General features: G+C 38.3%; 1 protein-coding gene across 2 annotated transcripts in view; it reads left to right on the forward strand.

Annotated features, from left to right (window-relative positions):
• The window catches only part of DENND1B (DENN domain containing 1B), a 158,151-nt gene that overhangs the window by 42,806 nt on the left and 99,397 nt on the right, over positions 1–15,948 (forward strand). For both annotated transcript variants that reach the window (XM_027463101.3, XM_027463102.3), the window contains exon 4: positions 14,115–14,164. In XM_027463101.3, coding sequence (XP_027318902.1) covers positions 14,115–14,164 — 50 coding nt within the window. The remainder of the gene's footprint in view (positions 1–14,114; positions 14,165–15,948) is intronic.

Below are 15,948 nucleotides of genomic sequence, written 5' to 3' on the forward strand. Positions count from 1 at the left end.
ATGCAAAGAAAACTTGTCTAGGCTATTTTGATATATCCCTCCTCCTCTCAGTATGCCTGAAGTTTCCAATGCTTGCTTACTCCTATACCTCTGTCTTATTCTTGCAGCCAGTGTGTAGTACATCGTGACAAATTGTTGTACTCTAACAGCTGAAAGAACCATAGAGTCACAAGTTACTGTTATACTGGCATTAAGGCTGTGAGCACAACTTTGGCAATGTTGAAGCAATTCTGAGCAATCACTGCAGGAAGCATTTGAGGGTTCTGGATTTAAGCATATACAAGTCTTCAGTTTGAACAGTTATCCTCAGAAGCACACATCGGGTTGAGGAGTTGGTTGCAGCCATTTAATGGAATATTTTATATTTAAAATATATTTTGAATATGTATGCCTACAGGCTCTATCTTGTAGTGTATTCAGAACTCCCCTTGGGCTCAATAAAATTTTTATGATAAGATGTGTGTATTCATCTTGAAATTCCTCTTTTGTTTATTCAGACTGGTTACATTGGAGTTTAGTTTCAGCCTTGCAAGCTGATTTCCAGAAGAAACCCTATATAGCAAAAATTATAACCCTGTAAGTTATGGAAGAAAAAATCTAGTAGTTCTTAGAAATCAAGTATTTTCAAGTGCTTTGGAGAAGCAAAGCAAATTGAAACAAACAAACAAAACCTTTGCTTCCAAAATGAAATACTTCATGATGTTTAAAAACAGAATTTGTTTTTAAAATAGTGTAACTTCTCAATCCCACCCAACATCTATAAATGCTGGCTGTGTTCTCTTGGCAATGGCAGTGGAGGCCATGGCAGAAGCCCTGTTGATGGCAGATGTGTCTAGACACCTGCAGTCCTCTGTTTGTAGCTCTTCTTCAAATAAAAGTGTTCAGGATCCCAGTAACTTCATCAAGCTGAAGTGTTCCTGGGAAAGGAGCTAGTTCTGGCACGAGGAAAGGATGGCAGGAGGGTGCTGGCAGTGCCAGAAGGTGCCAGTGTCTCTTCCAGGGGCAGTGCAGGTTTCTGGTAGGTAACGCGTGTGCAGCTGGGGCTGCAGCCATCAGCAGGGACCGATCCTTTACAAGGGCAGTCTGTATGTGTATGCACTGCACTGTAATCACAAATTCAGTTCACTATTACCATGTGAGATTGTGAGATAACTGATATTGTATATGAGAGACACGAGATTTTTCAAGCTTTATTTATTTATTTATTTATTTTAATGTTTATATTTGTGAAAGATGGGAGATGGGACAAGGATTGAGGGAAGTCTGTATGCCAGGGTTTTTCTTCCCTCTACACTAGGCTTCATCCTAACCCCTGTGTTGCCTTAACCTTTGAGGCATTTGAAGTCTGATATTTCTTAACAGCAGTGGCTATTCTGAATATAGCTGTGTAAGAATTCAGTAGCTTTTTAATCTGGCTAGTTACTGGCCAAAATTGATTTCCACCTGCAGTAAGTCCTAGAATCAGTATATGATGTACTGAGAAACTGATTCACTGGATGGATTTTTATTCTTCTGTCTTTATAGTCACACAATTTCTTCCCTTGGTCTGCTGCTTCTCTGCTAGTGAAAAACATCACACCTAGAAAGATGATGCAAATAGCTAATATGGCAGGAAACCAGAACCCACCTTAGTAATAGGAGATACGACTAGGGCTGGTTGACTAAAATTACGGATTAAAAAAGAATCGAGTGGCTGCATTAGACTGTTGATTGCATTGCAGATTTTATCCTGTCTTCTCTCACTCTCTGCTTTCTTAGGTATGCAGACTAAACCTGCCTTTTTGTCAGGCTTTTCTCATACCCTGCAAATGAGTAACGCATAAGGAATATGGCATCCCACGTGTGGCATCTCTTCTTTCTATGAAGTTACACTAACATTTCTCATGTTGTTACCTCATATTTTATATCATGTTTTCTGGGTTTTATTTTCAGTGTAGTACATGATGTGCTACAAAGTTAAAAAAGTCACTGCTGAACTGGAAGCAATAAACCTCAGTCCTTAATCTGTGGTAAGCCAACTACTGAAGCCAGATATTTAAGTTTATACACATGCAAATCTATCAGTTTCATACACAAATTATATTTATATACAAATGTATATACATGCATGTCTGTAGATACCAGCTGTTTAAGGCTAAATCTTGTGTAGTAATAAAATGTTAGCCTTCCCTCAGCACAGCACTGGTCTCACACTTTCCTTTGAATGTATGCATTAACTACTGAAAGCTAAGCCTAGTTTAAATGAATGGCTGATGGGAGCCCAAGTGCTAAATTCCTTGCAGGACTGAGTTCTTAATTGCATGGAAGATAACAGCAATTATATAAATAAGGTCAATATGAACGAGATTATATACTTCTTTTAAAGACTTAAAGAATACCATAGGTTTTATTTAAAAAATTAAAATAAAAATCAAGAAGCCTGCTAAAGTCTCTTGTCTGGGTCAAAATAATGTTTGGAAGCCAGTTGTAATGATTTTGTGTTCCTCTGTGCTCTCCTAAGAGAACAGCATGAACCCAGAAGGTACGAGGCTGTTTACATTCTTTTCAAGGCTGCAGGCATGCTGTTAGGGGATGCAGCTCACCGTCTTTCTGCATTTGATGGCTTTGTTCTGTTATTCTGATGAGGCATTAAATACATGTTTCAAATGTTTATGTTAATTAGATAGGTACTTGCTGCTTGCTTTTTTTTTAAATTCAATTTATTTTTATTTTGTTATTAGTAAATCCTAAAAAGGGTTTTAGGATTTTGTTTTTTGTGTATTAATAAGTTTGATTCCTCCTTTCTCCTGCCAGTGTATCCAAATGCTAATCAATCTAATCAATTGCTTCTTTTCAAAAGTATTTTGGTCTAAATGTTGCATGCTATTGTTTATTTAAGGATATTTAGGAACTTGAATCTCTGTGTAACTTTCAGGAAAATGATTAACTGAACTGAGATGATGGCAACTCTGTGCATTGCAAGTAAGCTCTGTCAGGCTGTTAGTTTCCTGTGATTTCCTGAATCTTCAGAGCTTTTTATGTTTATAATGTGCCTTGTTCTTATTGAAGAATATTGTGTCTGTATGGTAGCAACGCTTTCCATATATGCAAATCACAGTTGATAGACTACCAGCAGAAAAACGTTTTAAGGTGTAGTTATAAATACAAGTGAGTTACTAAACTGCACTGTTCGAACAGAGGTGATCTATCCTGTTCTGGTAAATATTCTATGGAATAACTACTCACCTAGACATGCTGGGATTGCTGAGCCTCCAACATCTCTCAAGAGGTAAATGCTCCAAGATGTATTCTCAGTGACTTTTTTATTCATCCCAACAGATAGAATAAATCTTTACTTTGACACTTTCATTTTTAGAAGCGTAAAAGCCCAATACTGAAAACTTGAACTTTCTTGAAATTCAGAGAACAGGTGGCAACTTCAATTATACTTGTTTTCAGGATTGCAGCAGTTTTGTTTTATAGTGCTTTTAAGTTAAAAATGTTGATCAGCATATGGTACTGGCTAGCTGCACCTCTACCAGCTCTTTTGTTATCTTGTTATTGTTATAGGTCTTAATGACAGTTGTAAGCTATAGTTCTGGATGCAGGGGTTAGTCCACCCTGGGGAGGAGAGGGAGAAACAGCAGTGTGGATTATGGAAATATGAATTGATCTAAAAAGCAGCTCTCTTGTAACAGAATGGGACTCAAAGAAAGACTGGGGAGAAGCTGGTGAAAAGACGATGGAATATGATGTGAAAATGATCATTTGAATGCTTTCCTTTTCATTCCCAGCTGCTGTGTTCTGGTGAAAAGGCATGCATTTGTATATCTTAAGGCTGGGTGAAAAAGGGCCAGATGAATGGAATTACTTGTTAGATATGTTTTCATTTTGAGTCAAATTATGTGCATTTTAATAGACTGTATGCATGTTAGCCATTTTTTTTTTTTGTCATACAGCTGTGATTTTGGGGGACTGCATTTTATAAAAATGTTTTCTCTGTTTATTCAAATAAGTACATTATTAATATTTGACTGTCCTTTGGATATACTGTATCGGCCCACCGAAAATAACTGTTAGGGATTTGGCTTATTCTTGCAGTCTTCAGTGATGTGCCAAACCAAAGAAGAAAAAATTAATTGATGATTGAAACAGTGATGACAATCATTTGGAACATCTTCCAGAAAGACTGCCAAATTGTCATGTGTGATGCCGTTGTTGATTGACCTCAGTTGCCCTCAGAATATTCCAGTCTAACGTCACCTTATTCTGTATTCTGTGCCTCCTTATACTTTCCCATTTACTTGCTTAGCTCCCCCAATCCATTTTAGCTATCTTATGTTGCCTTTGTTTTACATTCAGCATTGCTTTTTTGTCTCAAGCTTACTGCTCTTCTTTGAGGAATATCCTAGCAAGCTCAGTTTCTTTTTTATTTTAGGTACCGGATATAATATTCTTGAATCCGGTGTTTGGTTCTTGACTCTCAAAGTGTCACCTCAAATAATCAGTTTATTTTTTTGTTAAATGAAATAACTTCCGTTTACATAGTTCTTACATTAGGTAAGTGTCTGGTGTCAAAGATCACAACCTAAGCATGATGAGATTCTAGGGCGCTCTGGTCCCAAAGAAAGCTGCTGGTCAGACACATTGGGAGCTGCAGAGGCAGCGGGCTTTGCCTGCAGCAGGATCAAGGGGAGCGTGGTCAGAGGGCAGCAGCTGCAGGAGCCCGGACTGTGTGGTCTGGGACCTTGGGCAAGGAGTAAGTGAAGTTGAAGTAGCTTCAGGCAGGTGATCAGGACAGGAAATAGAGTAATCCATCAGAATACAATAATTTCTGGCACTTGTTACTTTTGTATACATTTTCAAGGCTTTGTGAACTACTGCACCTAGAACAGTAAAATCTTTATTTTCTTTTCAGCTAAATTTCTATGTTTTGTGAGTCAGTCTGTAACTACAATGAGTAGTAGAAGTACAGTCGGTAACTGAAGATCCACATCTGAGAAGCAGTCATGTCTCTGAAGTTACAGCGCGTGCTTAGCTCTGCCCCTTGTCCTGCAGTACCTGCTGATGGCCACTCCTTGAGAGAACACACTGCGCCGGTGCAGGCCCAGTTCTCAAATGTCAGGTTAGGTAAAGCAAGGAAGAGGGAAGGCCTCTTTCAATTTATAGAGAGATCCTGCAGTAGGAACGAGGTCTTGGTTAATTTCTGTGTGGTGAATATTTGTGTTTTGCTAGTGAGTTTGTTCCCTGCTCTTGGGCAGTTTCATTTGGGACGTAAGGGATGCAGCTGACGGCGCGGCTGCACATGGCGGCCTGTGCGTCCTGGCCTGCTGCTGGGACTGTCTCCCTCTCCTCCCAGCTGCCTGGGGCTGGCTTCTGCTGCAGCAGGTCTTGGTTGATCTGATCACTTGGTGCTGAAGTGGCTGACGGACATGCACATGCCAAAATACCAACCTGAAATTGTTGCAAAATAATCTCTAGCGGAGATGCACTTGTAGGGGGCCAAATGGTCCTGACAGGCTCAGCCATAGGTGAAGTGAACATGTGTTGCCTATTTCCTTGAGGAAAAATGTATGTAATTGTGTGTCTGTTGCCTTTGTTTCTGTGTGGTAGACGTCTGTCTGTATCTGGTGCTACAAGGGACAAGGCACAGTTTTAAAATTATACTTGTTTGCTTCTTCCCTCTTGCTCTTTGGTGGTCTTGCAGTTGTTCCATCTCTTTTCTGTGTTTCAGTCCTGTCAGTAATATCTGAGTTCTTGAATTCAGATATAACTGAATAACGCTTTTTATTCCAGTCATATTGTATTGCTGTAAGTGATTCTCGTTGAGCTGTTTTATAGTAAAGCTTAGAATTTGGCCTGTGCTGCCTGTAAAATGAGGCATAGGTTTCCTTTATAAAAACGTTGCAAATAATTGTAATTATGAAACTATAATTGCAGCAGGTTCCTTAGAAACTGATTTCCTTTCTCAGTTCCTTTTCTTTTGTCTGTAGATTCATTTAGCTCAACAAATTCAGCCCACGTACGTAATTGGTTTCACTACCCTTTACACTGTAATGTGGTTCACCTACTTCCCCTGCTATTGACACAGTCGTGCAAGCCAGTGCGCTCCCCCATCGTGCTATAAATTTAGAGGTGGGGAGCCCACTCAAGTGTTAGCTTTTGGACTGTCTCACCTCATTTATCTGTGTAAGTCGCTCTACACAAATACTTTCTTTTGGCAGGACACCCAAATTGTTCATTAACTTGTGTAATGCTTCATTTATATTAACAACTTGTAAGTTTCTGAGTTGCCTACAAACTCAGGATTTCATCACAGCACGAGTATTTTTTATGAAAATAAAAAATGGTGGAAGGTTTTTTGATCCTGGAAGAACATCACCTGGTATTGTAAGATAGTTTCACTCCCCAGCCTCAGCAGGCCAGTTCTTGCCCATCTGCAGCTCTGGTGTGGACCTCTCTGTGCACATCAGCAGTAGGTAGATACTTGGGCAGAGCAGTCTTTCAGTAGAAGCTTTCTAGTCTAGGCAAGGAATGATACCTTACTGCCTACAGAGATTACTGCTCACCTTCTTTCTGCCTCAAGACTCATTTTGTCCTTTAGGTAACTAACACAGTGCTTATTATAGTTTGGATTTAGTTCAGAAAAAAAGAGCAATTTAGTATGTCACATTCAGGCTGCCATGCCCAATTTGCCTGTTGTAGTCATAACATTTGCTTCCTTATAAAATGTTTCTTGGTGAAGATTTACATTACATGGTTAGAAAAGTGAAGGACTCTAAAAGGGTAAAGTGATATTTCAAACAAGATGGTTTTGTTTTTGTTTTTAACCTATGAGCCTGCAAAAAACAGATGTTTTATGGAAGAATCCAAACTTTTACTGAAGATGCTAAGAGGAGACTTGAAAGAATGTGGGTAGTTATCAAAATCGTTTGTTGGTTGTTTATCCAAAAGTTTGGCAGCCACTGATCATCTGTATTAAGAAAACAACATGGTGACATGCACATATAGAAAGTATTATCTAATTTATAAAGTAAACTCTTTTATATTTTCTCCCTTTTGCTTCAAAAAGAATCACCTCTTCCCATATCTAACTCTTCATTCAGGTTTCCTAGCTACTGAGTGTTGTATCTTCTGCCTTACTGCTTCCCATCAAAAATGCAGTTGTTTTTTGTTTGTTTCTTCTACATCTAGTACCATATATAGTTTGAAGTCTCCAGTGAAAAACTAGAAATTATGGAGGAAAAAATATATTTAAATTTGGAAAAAATGTTTGGAATCGAAATGAATCTGAAATGTATCAAGTGTCACAAATACTGTGTGTCACACCTGAAACCTTATGATTTATTCAGTATATTTTATTTTTATGGACATGTAGCTGCTATTGTAGCGTACTCTTGGAGTTTTTGTTTTGTTTTGTTTCCTTGCTGAATGAGAAGAAAATCTTGGAAATAGCAGTCTTTTGACCTGGGAGTGAAGTACGTTTGATATTGTTTTGCAGACATTTTTGAGACTGCAAACTTTAAGATGATGTATTGAATAGGTAGAGTTGGATATGTAGAAAATAGGTTCATTTTTAGCCTGAGATGTCAGAGTATTCCAAGATGAAATAAAAAAAAAACTAATGGGTATAGAACAACTAAATAACTAATTTTACTGTGTGATTTGTTCTATGGTGGTTACTTTTTCACCACTGGAGTAAACAGCGTCTGAACAGGATGTGCAGGAGGTTCTCAGTGTTGCTGACAAATATGCATCTTAACTGGTGGTGTAAGCAGTGGTGGATCTTAAGACAAATTGAGTCAAACATGTTGCTGTCCTCTGCGTGGAAATACAGATGGCTGGTGAAATGGTCTTCAAAGACTTGTACCTTATGTTTGGATTTTGAAAGTATTGTCTACATTACTTCTGGATAAGACAACTTCTCCATTGAGTTTCCAGATAATGTTTGAGATGCTGTAATTGAAAGTGTATATTAATAAAAAGTCACTCTTCATTTTCCATACCACGTGATGATAGAAAATTTTCTGTCATCCTCTTGTCTTTTTCATACAAAATGCAGTGAACTAACTTTAAGGTCTGCTATCTGGAAAGTTAAATACTGCCCCCATAGGAATCTCAAGAGTAGAGATGGAAGAGCGTATTTCCTCTTTCTCCTAGCTCTCTGATATTGCCTAGGGAATAACAGTCTCTCTGACACGAATACGGGAAGTAAGTGGATACTGTTTATTGATGCATGAGATAGAAGTATTATATGCTTGCTAGGTCTGGATGGAGAAGTATTATTTCTCTTGCTCTGTATGCTTCACAAGTAAGAGGGGTACATGGTAACATTTCAATCTTGCTTATTCTAATAGGAACTTCCTTTGAGAAGAATAATATTGTCCGTTTTTGTGTTTTTATTTTGAGTTCTGGGAGAGTTAAGGGTTTTCTTTAGTGAGTAAGTTAACCTGTGCTGAAGTTTTTATTTTCTTGACTATCCTGTTATATTTAATTGAGCCTGTTGTTTGAAGTGAACTTGGGGTCTCCGGATGCTACAGTGGACAGTGAAATAAGGTTTATTTTAAACTGGTTATGGGATAAGATTCAGGAGCAATTAGACAAATGGAGAGTCCAAGATTTTGTAACTTAGTAAAAATCTTTGAATTTTTAAACTCACTTCAGTTTGTTTAGGAAGCCTTATTCTTCAATCTTTCAGGATAATGAGCTTGATAATGCCGTTTGAAGTACCTGGGGTTAATTAGTACATGTGCTCTTTTCTCTTAAAGTAAGGGATACTCCAAAACCAGTCAAGTTTCATACAGGTCAAATGTGTTGGGATTGAGTTAGGTGACTAGAAATGTGAAAATGGTAACTAAATTGCTTCAAACTGGCTATTCCTGAGCTTTATAGCATTATGGTTTCAAAAAAACAAAACAAAGCCATGTAATTTCTTGCAACAATGAAGTGCTGTAGCCTTAAGGTACATCTTTCATTTATTTCTCAAAAGAACTGCATCTCTACCCTAAACCATTTGCATTTGATTTGTATATTCTTTGCTTATGTGAGTAAGAAGTGTTCAGAAAGCAGCTGATGATTTTTTTTTTACCCTACAGAATTACTGGATAATTGCAGAATGATGCACTTCGGAGAAAGGCACATAGAGGTTAAAAATAGTTATGGAGACCTGATAATGACTTCCATACTTTAGACCTTTGGATTTCTGTGAATGTAATCTAAGATTAATTTTTTTTTTGGTTATTCAAACCATTTGGGCCCTTCTTTATCGTAGCTACAATTTTCTGATGAGATTTTTACCAGAGGTAACAGCTAAGTCTTTGAAATATAACTGCTGCTGCTAGCTTCACAGGGGTCCCTGCTGTGGGTGTGTGCAGCTTCAGAGAAAGGAAAAGGAAAAGTCAGTGGTGAGGACAGAGCAGCTTGCCTTTTCATGGACTGTTTTATGGAGCAGCATTAGAATTTCACCGTAGTAGAGCCATAATGATGAAGGGCTCAACGCTGCAAGATGCTAAGCGGTCTGGCTTTGATTTAAGAATCAATCTAAATCTGTGCTTAACTTAAAGCATTTAAATATACCCACTTAAGTGACTGCTTTCAGTCAGAAATACTTGTCATGACAATCATAAATCTCAAGTAGATCTCTTGTTTGCATGTTTAAACTGAAGTAAGGTAACTGAAAACTATGGTACGAAATGGTGAAAAAAAGTCCCAGAGAAGAGTAAGTTAGGTTGAGTGAAGACAAGAGGACATTAGGAGCTGGACGTGGAGATTTGAGTATGGGAAACTGGTGAGAGAGCCAAAAGAGAGACCTTCATTCTTGTGTTTCAACAGAAGGCATTTAGAGAGGTGAGTAGGAAGAGGAAGTTCTGGGAGGAAGAAAATAAGAGTTTTGAAGGATGATTAGATGAAATACATGTAGTAAAGTAGAATAGCAAGTAGCTTTTGTCAACAAGATGGAAAAGAAGAAAATGTTTATTAATGTGAATAGAAGAAAGATAAAACTGGCAAAAAAGAGAATTTCCCCTTTCAGTTAGGGTGTAGAAGGGTCTTCACGAAAATTAGGTAGAGAAGTAAAAAAGAGATAAAAAAAATAGAAACAAAAAGGTTGAAGAAGTAAAGATATTGCAGAAAAATTGCAAAACGTTTTCTGTCTGGGTGGATGACTATTTATTTGTCTTATAGTTCATATTTCCTTGGCAGATTTCAGCCTCAAAACAGAATGAAGAGATAATGATAAATAAATAGTCATTTGGCCACTAGTTATATGAATGATTTTGGTAACCTGGTCAGGATAATGTAGTTAAATAATGCAAATTATCTTGCTTACCACCTGTTCCATTTAGGCCATGTCTTCCTGGGTGTGCTGACACGTCTCTGGAATGGATGTGGTGTGACTGTGTCTTAGGGTGAGGCTGTTCATTTCCCAAGAGATGCTGGTTCCTAGGTAGAGCTGACCTAGGTGCGAATTTACCCGCTTACTTGGGCATCTGTCTTATGGCACAGATACAGTTGGAAGGTTACAGGACTCGCGGTTCTTTTTCCTGTTCACTTAAATGTAAACTGCAGAACACTATAAGAAAAAAAAACTACTAGAGGGAATAGTTCCACATCCTTCTAACCTTAGAAATTAATCAGGTTAAACTTATGCTATGTAGTATCAAGTGATCAATTAATTTTTGTGGATTCATCAAGTCATCAGCCTTTTTCTACCTTAAAAGAAAAAAGTAACCTGTTGAGGGGCGTAAGTTAAAGTGAAAAAACCCTTATACCTGTGTGGAGATGCTTTAAATATGCTGACTCCATCATATATGTCAAAGCTGGTAAGAATTAGCTGTATGGATATAGAAATGATCAAGGAACGCTAAATAATTCTTACTTTTTAAGCATCTATAATATTATCTCTGTGCAGAACCAGTGAGCGTGACCAGGCCAGGCTGGAGCTGTGTAGTGCAATTGGTGCAAGTGAATTAATTAAACCACTGGGCCATGAACCTGTGAGAGGGCAATTTTCTACTGCTATGCTATAGAAGAAATATTTTTCTTAAATGCTAGAGGGAAGCAGCATGCCGTAGTTCATATGATAATAATTTTGTGATTTTATTTTCCACTGGAGTTTGTGTATGGAACGAGATGGTTATCCTGTGACTTGGCAATTAAATGCAATTGTATATGCAACTGCATGTGTTTATTCAGAGTTTCAAAGCAAATATATATTCTTTAACTTGCTTTTTTTCCAGCATCTTTCTCTTTTTTGTCCTGTACATAATTTCTTTCCTTTCTGAAACAGTGACCATTTTTTTTTCTGAATGCTCTAATTCTGTGTGAGCCAAAAGTGGAAACAATCATGAGCCATGTGAATGAAGGATGGTTTGCTTTCTGGAGACTTGTACAACCTTTTGTTTTCAGGAATAAACACATGCTTTTATGAAGCTTTTAATATGAAGGACAATAAATGCATTATTCTTTTTCTGAGGATGTGTGCTTTGACTCAAGTGGAAGTCCTGGCCAGGCTATGGATCTGTGAAAGGGGTGACCCATTAGGAAGCAGAGCTCAAATTTTATTCAATAAAGAGGTTACCGAAAATATTGACTTTAATTGCACACTATTAGTGGCTGTGTATGTGGATGTGTATATAACAATCACTCGCATTTTAAACTTGTCTAGAAGCATCTTGGGGACGTCGTTTTTCTTCCATTTTAAAAAATCTAAATAGCACCTGTAATTAAGGGAGAAAACGGAGCCCTGGAAGCGAGGTAGGACTTCCATCCATTGATCTGTGTAAACCCGGCTTACACTGTCAGGGGAAAAGCAGTCAACTGCTGAGCTGCTTTGTCACTGACATAAGCTGAGAGAGGATTTTTTTTTTTTTTGTCTATACTGTTTATACACCAGTCTATAGACCTGCTGGCTGGTTGAATTTTAAAGAGTGCGGAGCTTTAAAGACTTGTCCCCCGAGGGATGCTCCTGCCAGTTGGGAAGCGAGCGGAGGCTGCTCTGCAGAAGTTGTGTGCACGTGTGCTGCCGGGGGGGCCGGGCAGAGCGGGGGCACCTCGCCGTCCTGCGGCCGGAAAACTCACACGTCGTCTTCGGGTTGCTCGGTCGAAATGCTGAGCTACTACCTTTGGTTTTGGTTTTGTTCTTCCTGCCTGATAATTTATGCTGAGAGGATACAGCAGGGAACTTGAATGAATCCATTTCCGTACCCGATTCTAAATCTAAGCTCATCAGGCAGCAATTCAAATCCTCAGTAGTAAGGAGCAAATGACTTCCTAGAGTGTCACAACAGGTGCGGATTTGGGGAGAGTTTAAACTGAGTAGAACATATTATTTCTTTGGAATGGGAGAAACACTCCTTGTGAGCCTGAAATAAGAAACTGGAAGTGTTTAGGAAATTTCTGAGTCAGAAGTTTTGATTAGTCTGTTCTGCTTTCCTCTGCCAGTTTATTATTACCGCTACCAGCATCACGTAGGCTTGTTTCCTGCCTGCAGAAATTCGGATGTTGCGCTCTGTTCGCTGCTCCTCGTGCTGCCAGAGCGGGCACTCAGCAGCCGGGTGGTGCCAGAGCACTCTTCTTGTCCTGCTTCTTAGAACCCATTTCCTGCAATTGAGTTCATAAATACTCCTTCCCAAAGCACAGCGGCTTGCTTTCGTGCCCTTCTTTATCTGTCCTGAGAAAGCTGAAGTCTGAAGACTTTCTTGAACTCTCTTATGTGTCTCAGAAACTCTAGAAAAATTGACTTCCTTACAGCCTAGTGGGGCACATGATATATCTTTAAAATATTACAACTAACATGGGCATGTTTATTTAGAGGCTTTCTTTTTCTCCTTTCCTAAACTATGCATCCCTTGCTGATTAACTTGCACGGGTTCTTCGTGTTTTACACTTTCGACTGAGCCATGCAAATGTTTGTAGTAAATAGTCATTGTGGCATGCAGGAATTTAAATACATAATTTCCCCTAATGGGAGATAACTGCAGCACACAGTAAACAGAGTGCTCAGGCAGGAGAGTGCAAACATCTCAGATCCAGTTCTTAAGCCCCCACCAGCAGCCCTGGAAATCTGCACTCAGTGTGCATTTTTCTGAAGACACACACCTCGCAGGATGACTTGTGTACCCCGGTGTATTTGTCTCTTTGTTGGTCTGGTACAAAAGGAGAACTGTAGCTTTGCTGACCAACTGCAATGTCATCAATTGTCCCTTCTTAGCTGACGTGTCACGGAAGGTTTGTTTGCCCAGTTGGGAGCAAGGAAATAACTGTGTATTTTTTTCTGGGTTCCTGTAAGATCACTGTTTAATACTTTCTGCTAACAGATCTGGCAATTCACTTTTTCTTTTTTTCTTTTTTAAGAGAAAATCATTGACTAGCTTGACAGCATTTTTATATTTTAATTAACACATTTTATTTGCCACTAAACAACTGCTTAAATAAAATTCTGTGAGAAAGAGCAGCATTATCCTTTTATATCATGGTATAAATGTGTAGCTCTGGTAGATGTCACCCCCTTTTTTTTTTATGAATAGTGAGGCTTGCTTGTGAAAACCAAAGGGTTAATCATATAAATTTCTCCTTTGGACCAGCAGAAGATTTCCATCATTTTCAGCATTTGACCATGAAGGATGTATAGAGTTGTTATACCTCTCTGTAATTCATTCTGCTGCCAACTTCATTCCCTTTTCTCTGCCTGCATTTTAATTGAAACAACATTTGTATTTTTGAGCCAGGATCTGTCAGAAGTCCCTGTGGCTAGTCTGTGGTACAAGTAGCAGCAGACGTGGCTTACCCATATGGTGTGGTGCTTCTTGTAAAATCCATATGGCCTTGTTGAAGGGAATCCCAGCGGGGATGTGAAGGGTGTTAATACCCTTCAGGCCAGGCCTTTCCCTCCTGGGGCTTCTATGGCATTGTCTTTGCAATCTGCCGAAGCACAAACTTAATTCCTTTTTAATAATCAATTATTTCAGTCCAGGAACGTGTGCTGTATTTTATGCAATCTTATATTCCTTGAGTTTATTATTTGATATGAGCATTTTGGGTTATTTTTTAAAAGCAAGCTGTAGGGCAGATGCTAGCAAATACAGATAAAAGGCTTTTCAAAATCCTAACTTTATTCCTTTTACTTGTATTTACAGGAAGTGCTGAACAGCGTTCCAAAGTTCTGCTTTCCTTTTGACATTGAAAGGTATGTGGTACAGTTATTATTTATTGAAAGATGTTTTATACAAAATTATATTTAGCGTAGTTGCAAGGAAAGGCATAAGGAACAGGAAAATACATTATACTTCATAAGCTTGCACCTGTAGATGAGAAGAACATGTTCTTTGTTATTCAAGAGTGTATTAAATCCTTAGGAGGGACTTGTCACAGCAAAATGCAGAATTTTAGGGAAATGTTCATCAGGATAGAGCAATATTCTGGCTCCCAGCTTTGTCCATTATAATTGTAAACACCATCTGCCTTAATATAAGGATATAACATAGTTTCCTTCAAACAGCAAGCAAAAAAAAAAAAAAAAAAAAAAAAAAGGAATGTTATAGTACACTGGTATATAGAAACTCACTGACCAGTACTGAGAACATGTTGTTTGAGTTCAAAGAAATTAAGACTTCAATTGCTTGGAATTAACTGAATATGCAATTGATTTTTCTCAGAGTAGATTCAAGACCATTGTTTATAATTAATTAGCTCTTACCTTTCTGGGATCAGTTATAATGTGGCTTCCATGTAATGATGCCAGTCATTTAAATGGTTCATATGAAACAATTTTACTAATTAAAATATTTGTGTTTGTCAAAATGATTAATGGTAATTAATTTAATCAATCATACTCAATTTCTGAAGCTCATATTGTCCAACTCAACAAAGATTGAGTTAAAAGCTTAATTTGCATAATTAATAAAAGATACACCCAGGTAGTGTGTAGGTTCAGCTGGTTTCAGCACAACATTGGCATCAGTTGCATATGAGAGCCCTGCAAGAAGCTACCATTAGTGCAGTAAAAGATGGTGTATGGATATAGAAAGGAAGGAAAACACACTGGCAAAATAAAGATTGTCACAAACACAAGTTTTCAGAAGTAAACTATGTTCATTTAGTCTTTTATAGTTGAATTTAATTAAGTTGTTTCATTTTTGATCTGGTTAAGCTAACTGTCTTTTAAGCTGTTTTAATGCCCTAACTAATACAATTGTCAGTATTGGTTTTAAAGCATTCAAGTCTTTAATATGCTTAAGATATATACAGAATTCTGTTTAAAATTGGTAATGAAGATGAATAATGGAAATAAATTTTGAGGATAACGGAAAAAGGTGAGGTTCTGTTGCTGCCATCCAGTGGCAAGAACATTATCAGTGGCAGCAAATAATTATTTTCAACAACTTATCTTGTGTTAACTGTTTCTGTTAAGCCATTCAGAAGACACTTAGTTGCTTGTATGAGACTGTTGAGCTTAATCAGAGAACTGTGGGAATATATTAATTTATTTTAACTAAGTATCCAAAGTGGTGGGAGGGGTTGAGAATAACAATTAAGAGATGTTTGTTGTTTGTGTGTTAGTGGTTTTGATGCCCTTTGTCCCATTCCCCAATACTTGTTGACTCTTGGCGTATATTTGGCTTGTATTTGATTGAAGAGCAGTGGTCTGACAGAGATGAAATTCCTACAAAATCCATAAAACTTGGCAGTTGGACAGAAGAAGGAGAGAGTCTTGGAAGCTGAGTTACACTGACAGAGCACAAACCTGGCTCGTTCTGTCTGGCCCGCCGGCTGCTCTGGCAGAGCACTGCTGTCTTTCAAGTCAGCCGCTGGGAGCTGAGTTGTAGGGGATTTGTGAGAGAACTAAAGGCAATGTGGGGTCACGAGAGAGTGAAAGAGCATGGACAGGGAGGAGGGGCAGAGCTATTGTGGGGAACAGGATAGAAATGTTGGAAGTCCATTCAAGAATGCGGGCTGAATGTTTACTGGCAG

Source organism: Anas platyrhynchos, chromosome 8 (assembly GCF_047663525.1).
Source record: "Anas platyrhynchos isolate ZD024472 breed Pekin duck chromosome 8, IASCAAS_PekinDuck_T2T, whole genome shotgun sequence".
NCBI classification, from domain to species: Eukaryota; Metazoa; Chordata; class Aves; order Anseriformes; family Anatidae; genus Anas; species Anas platyrhynchos.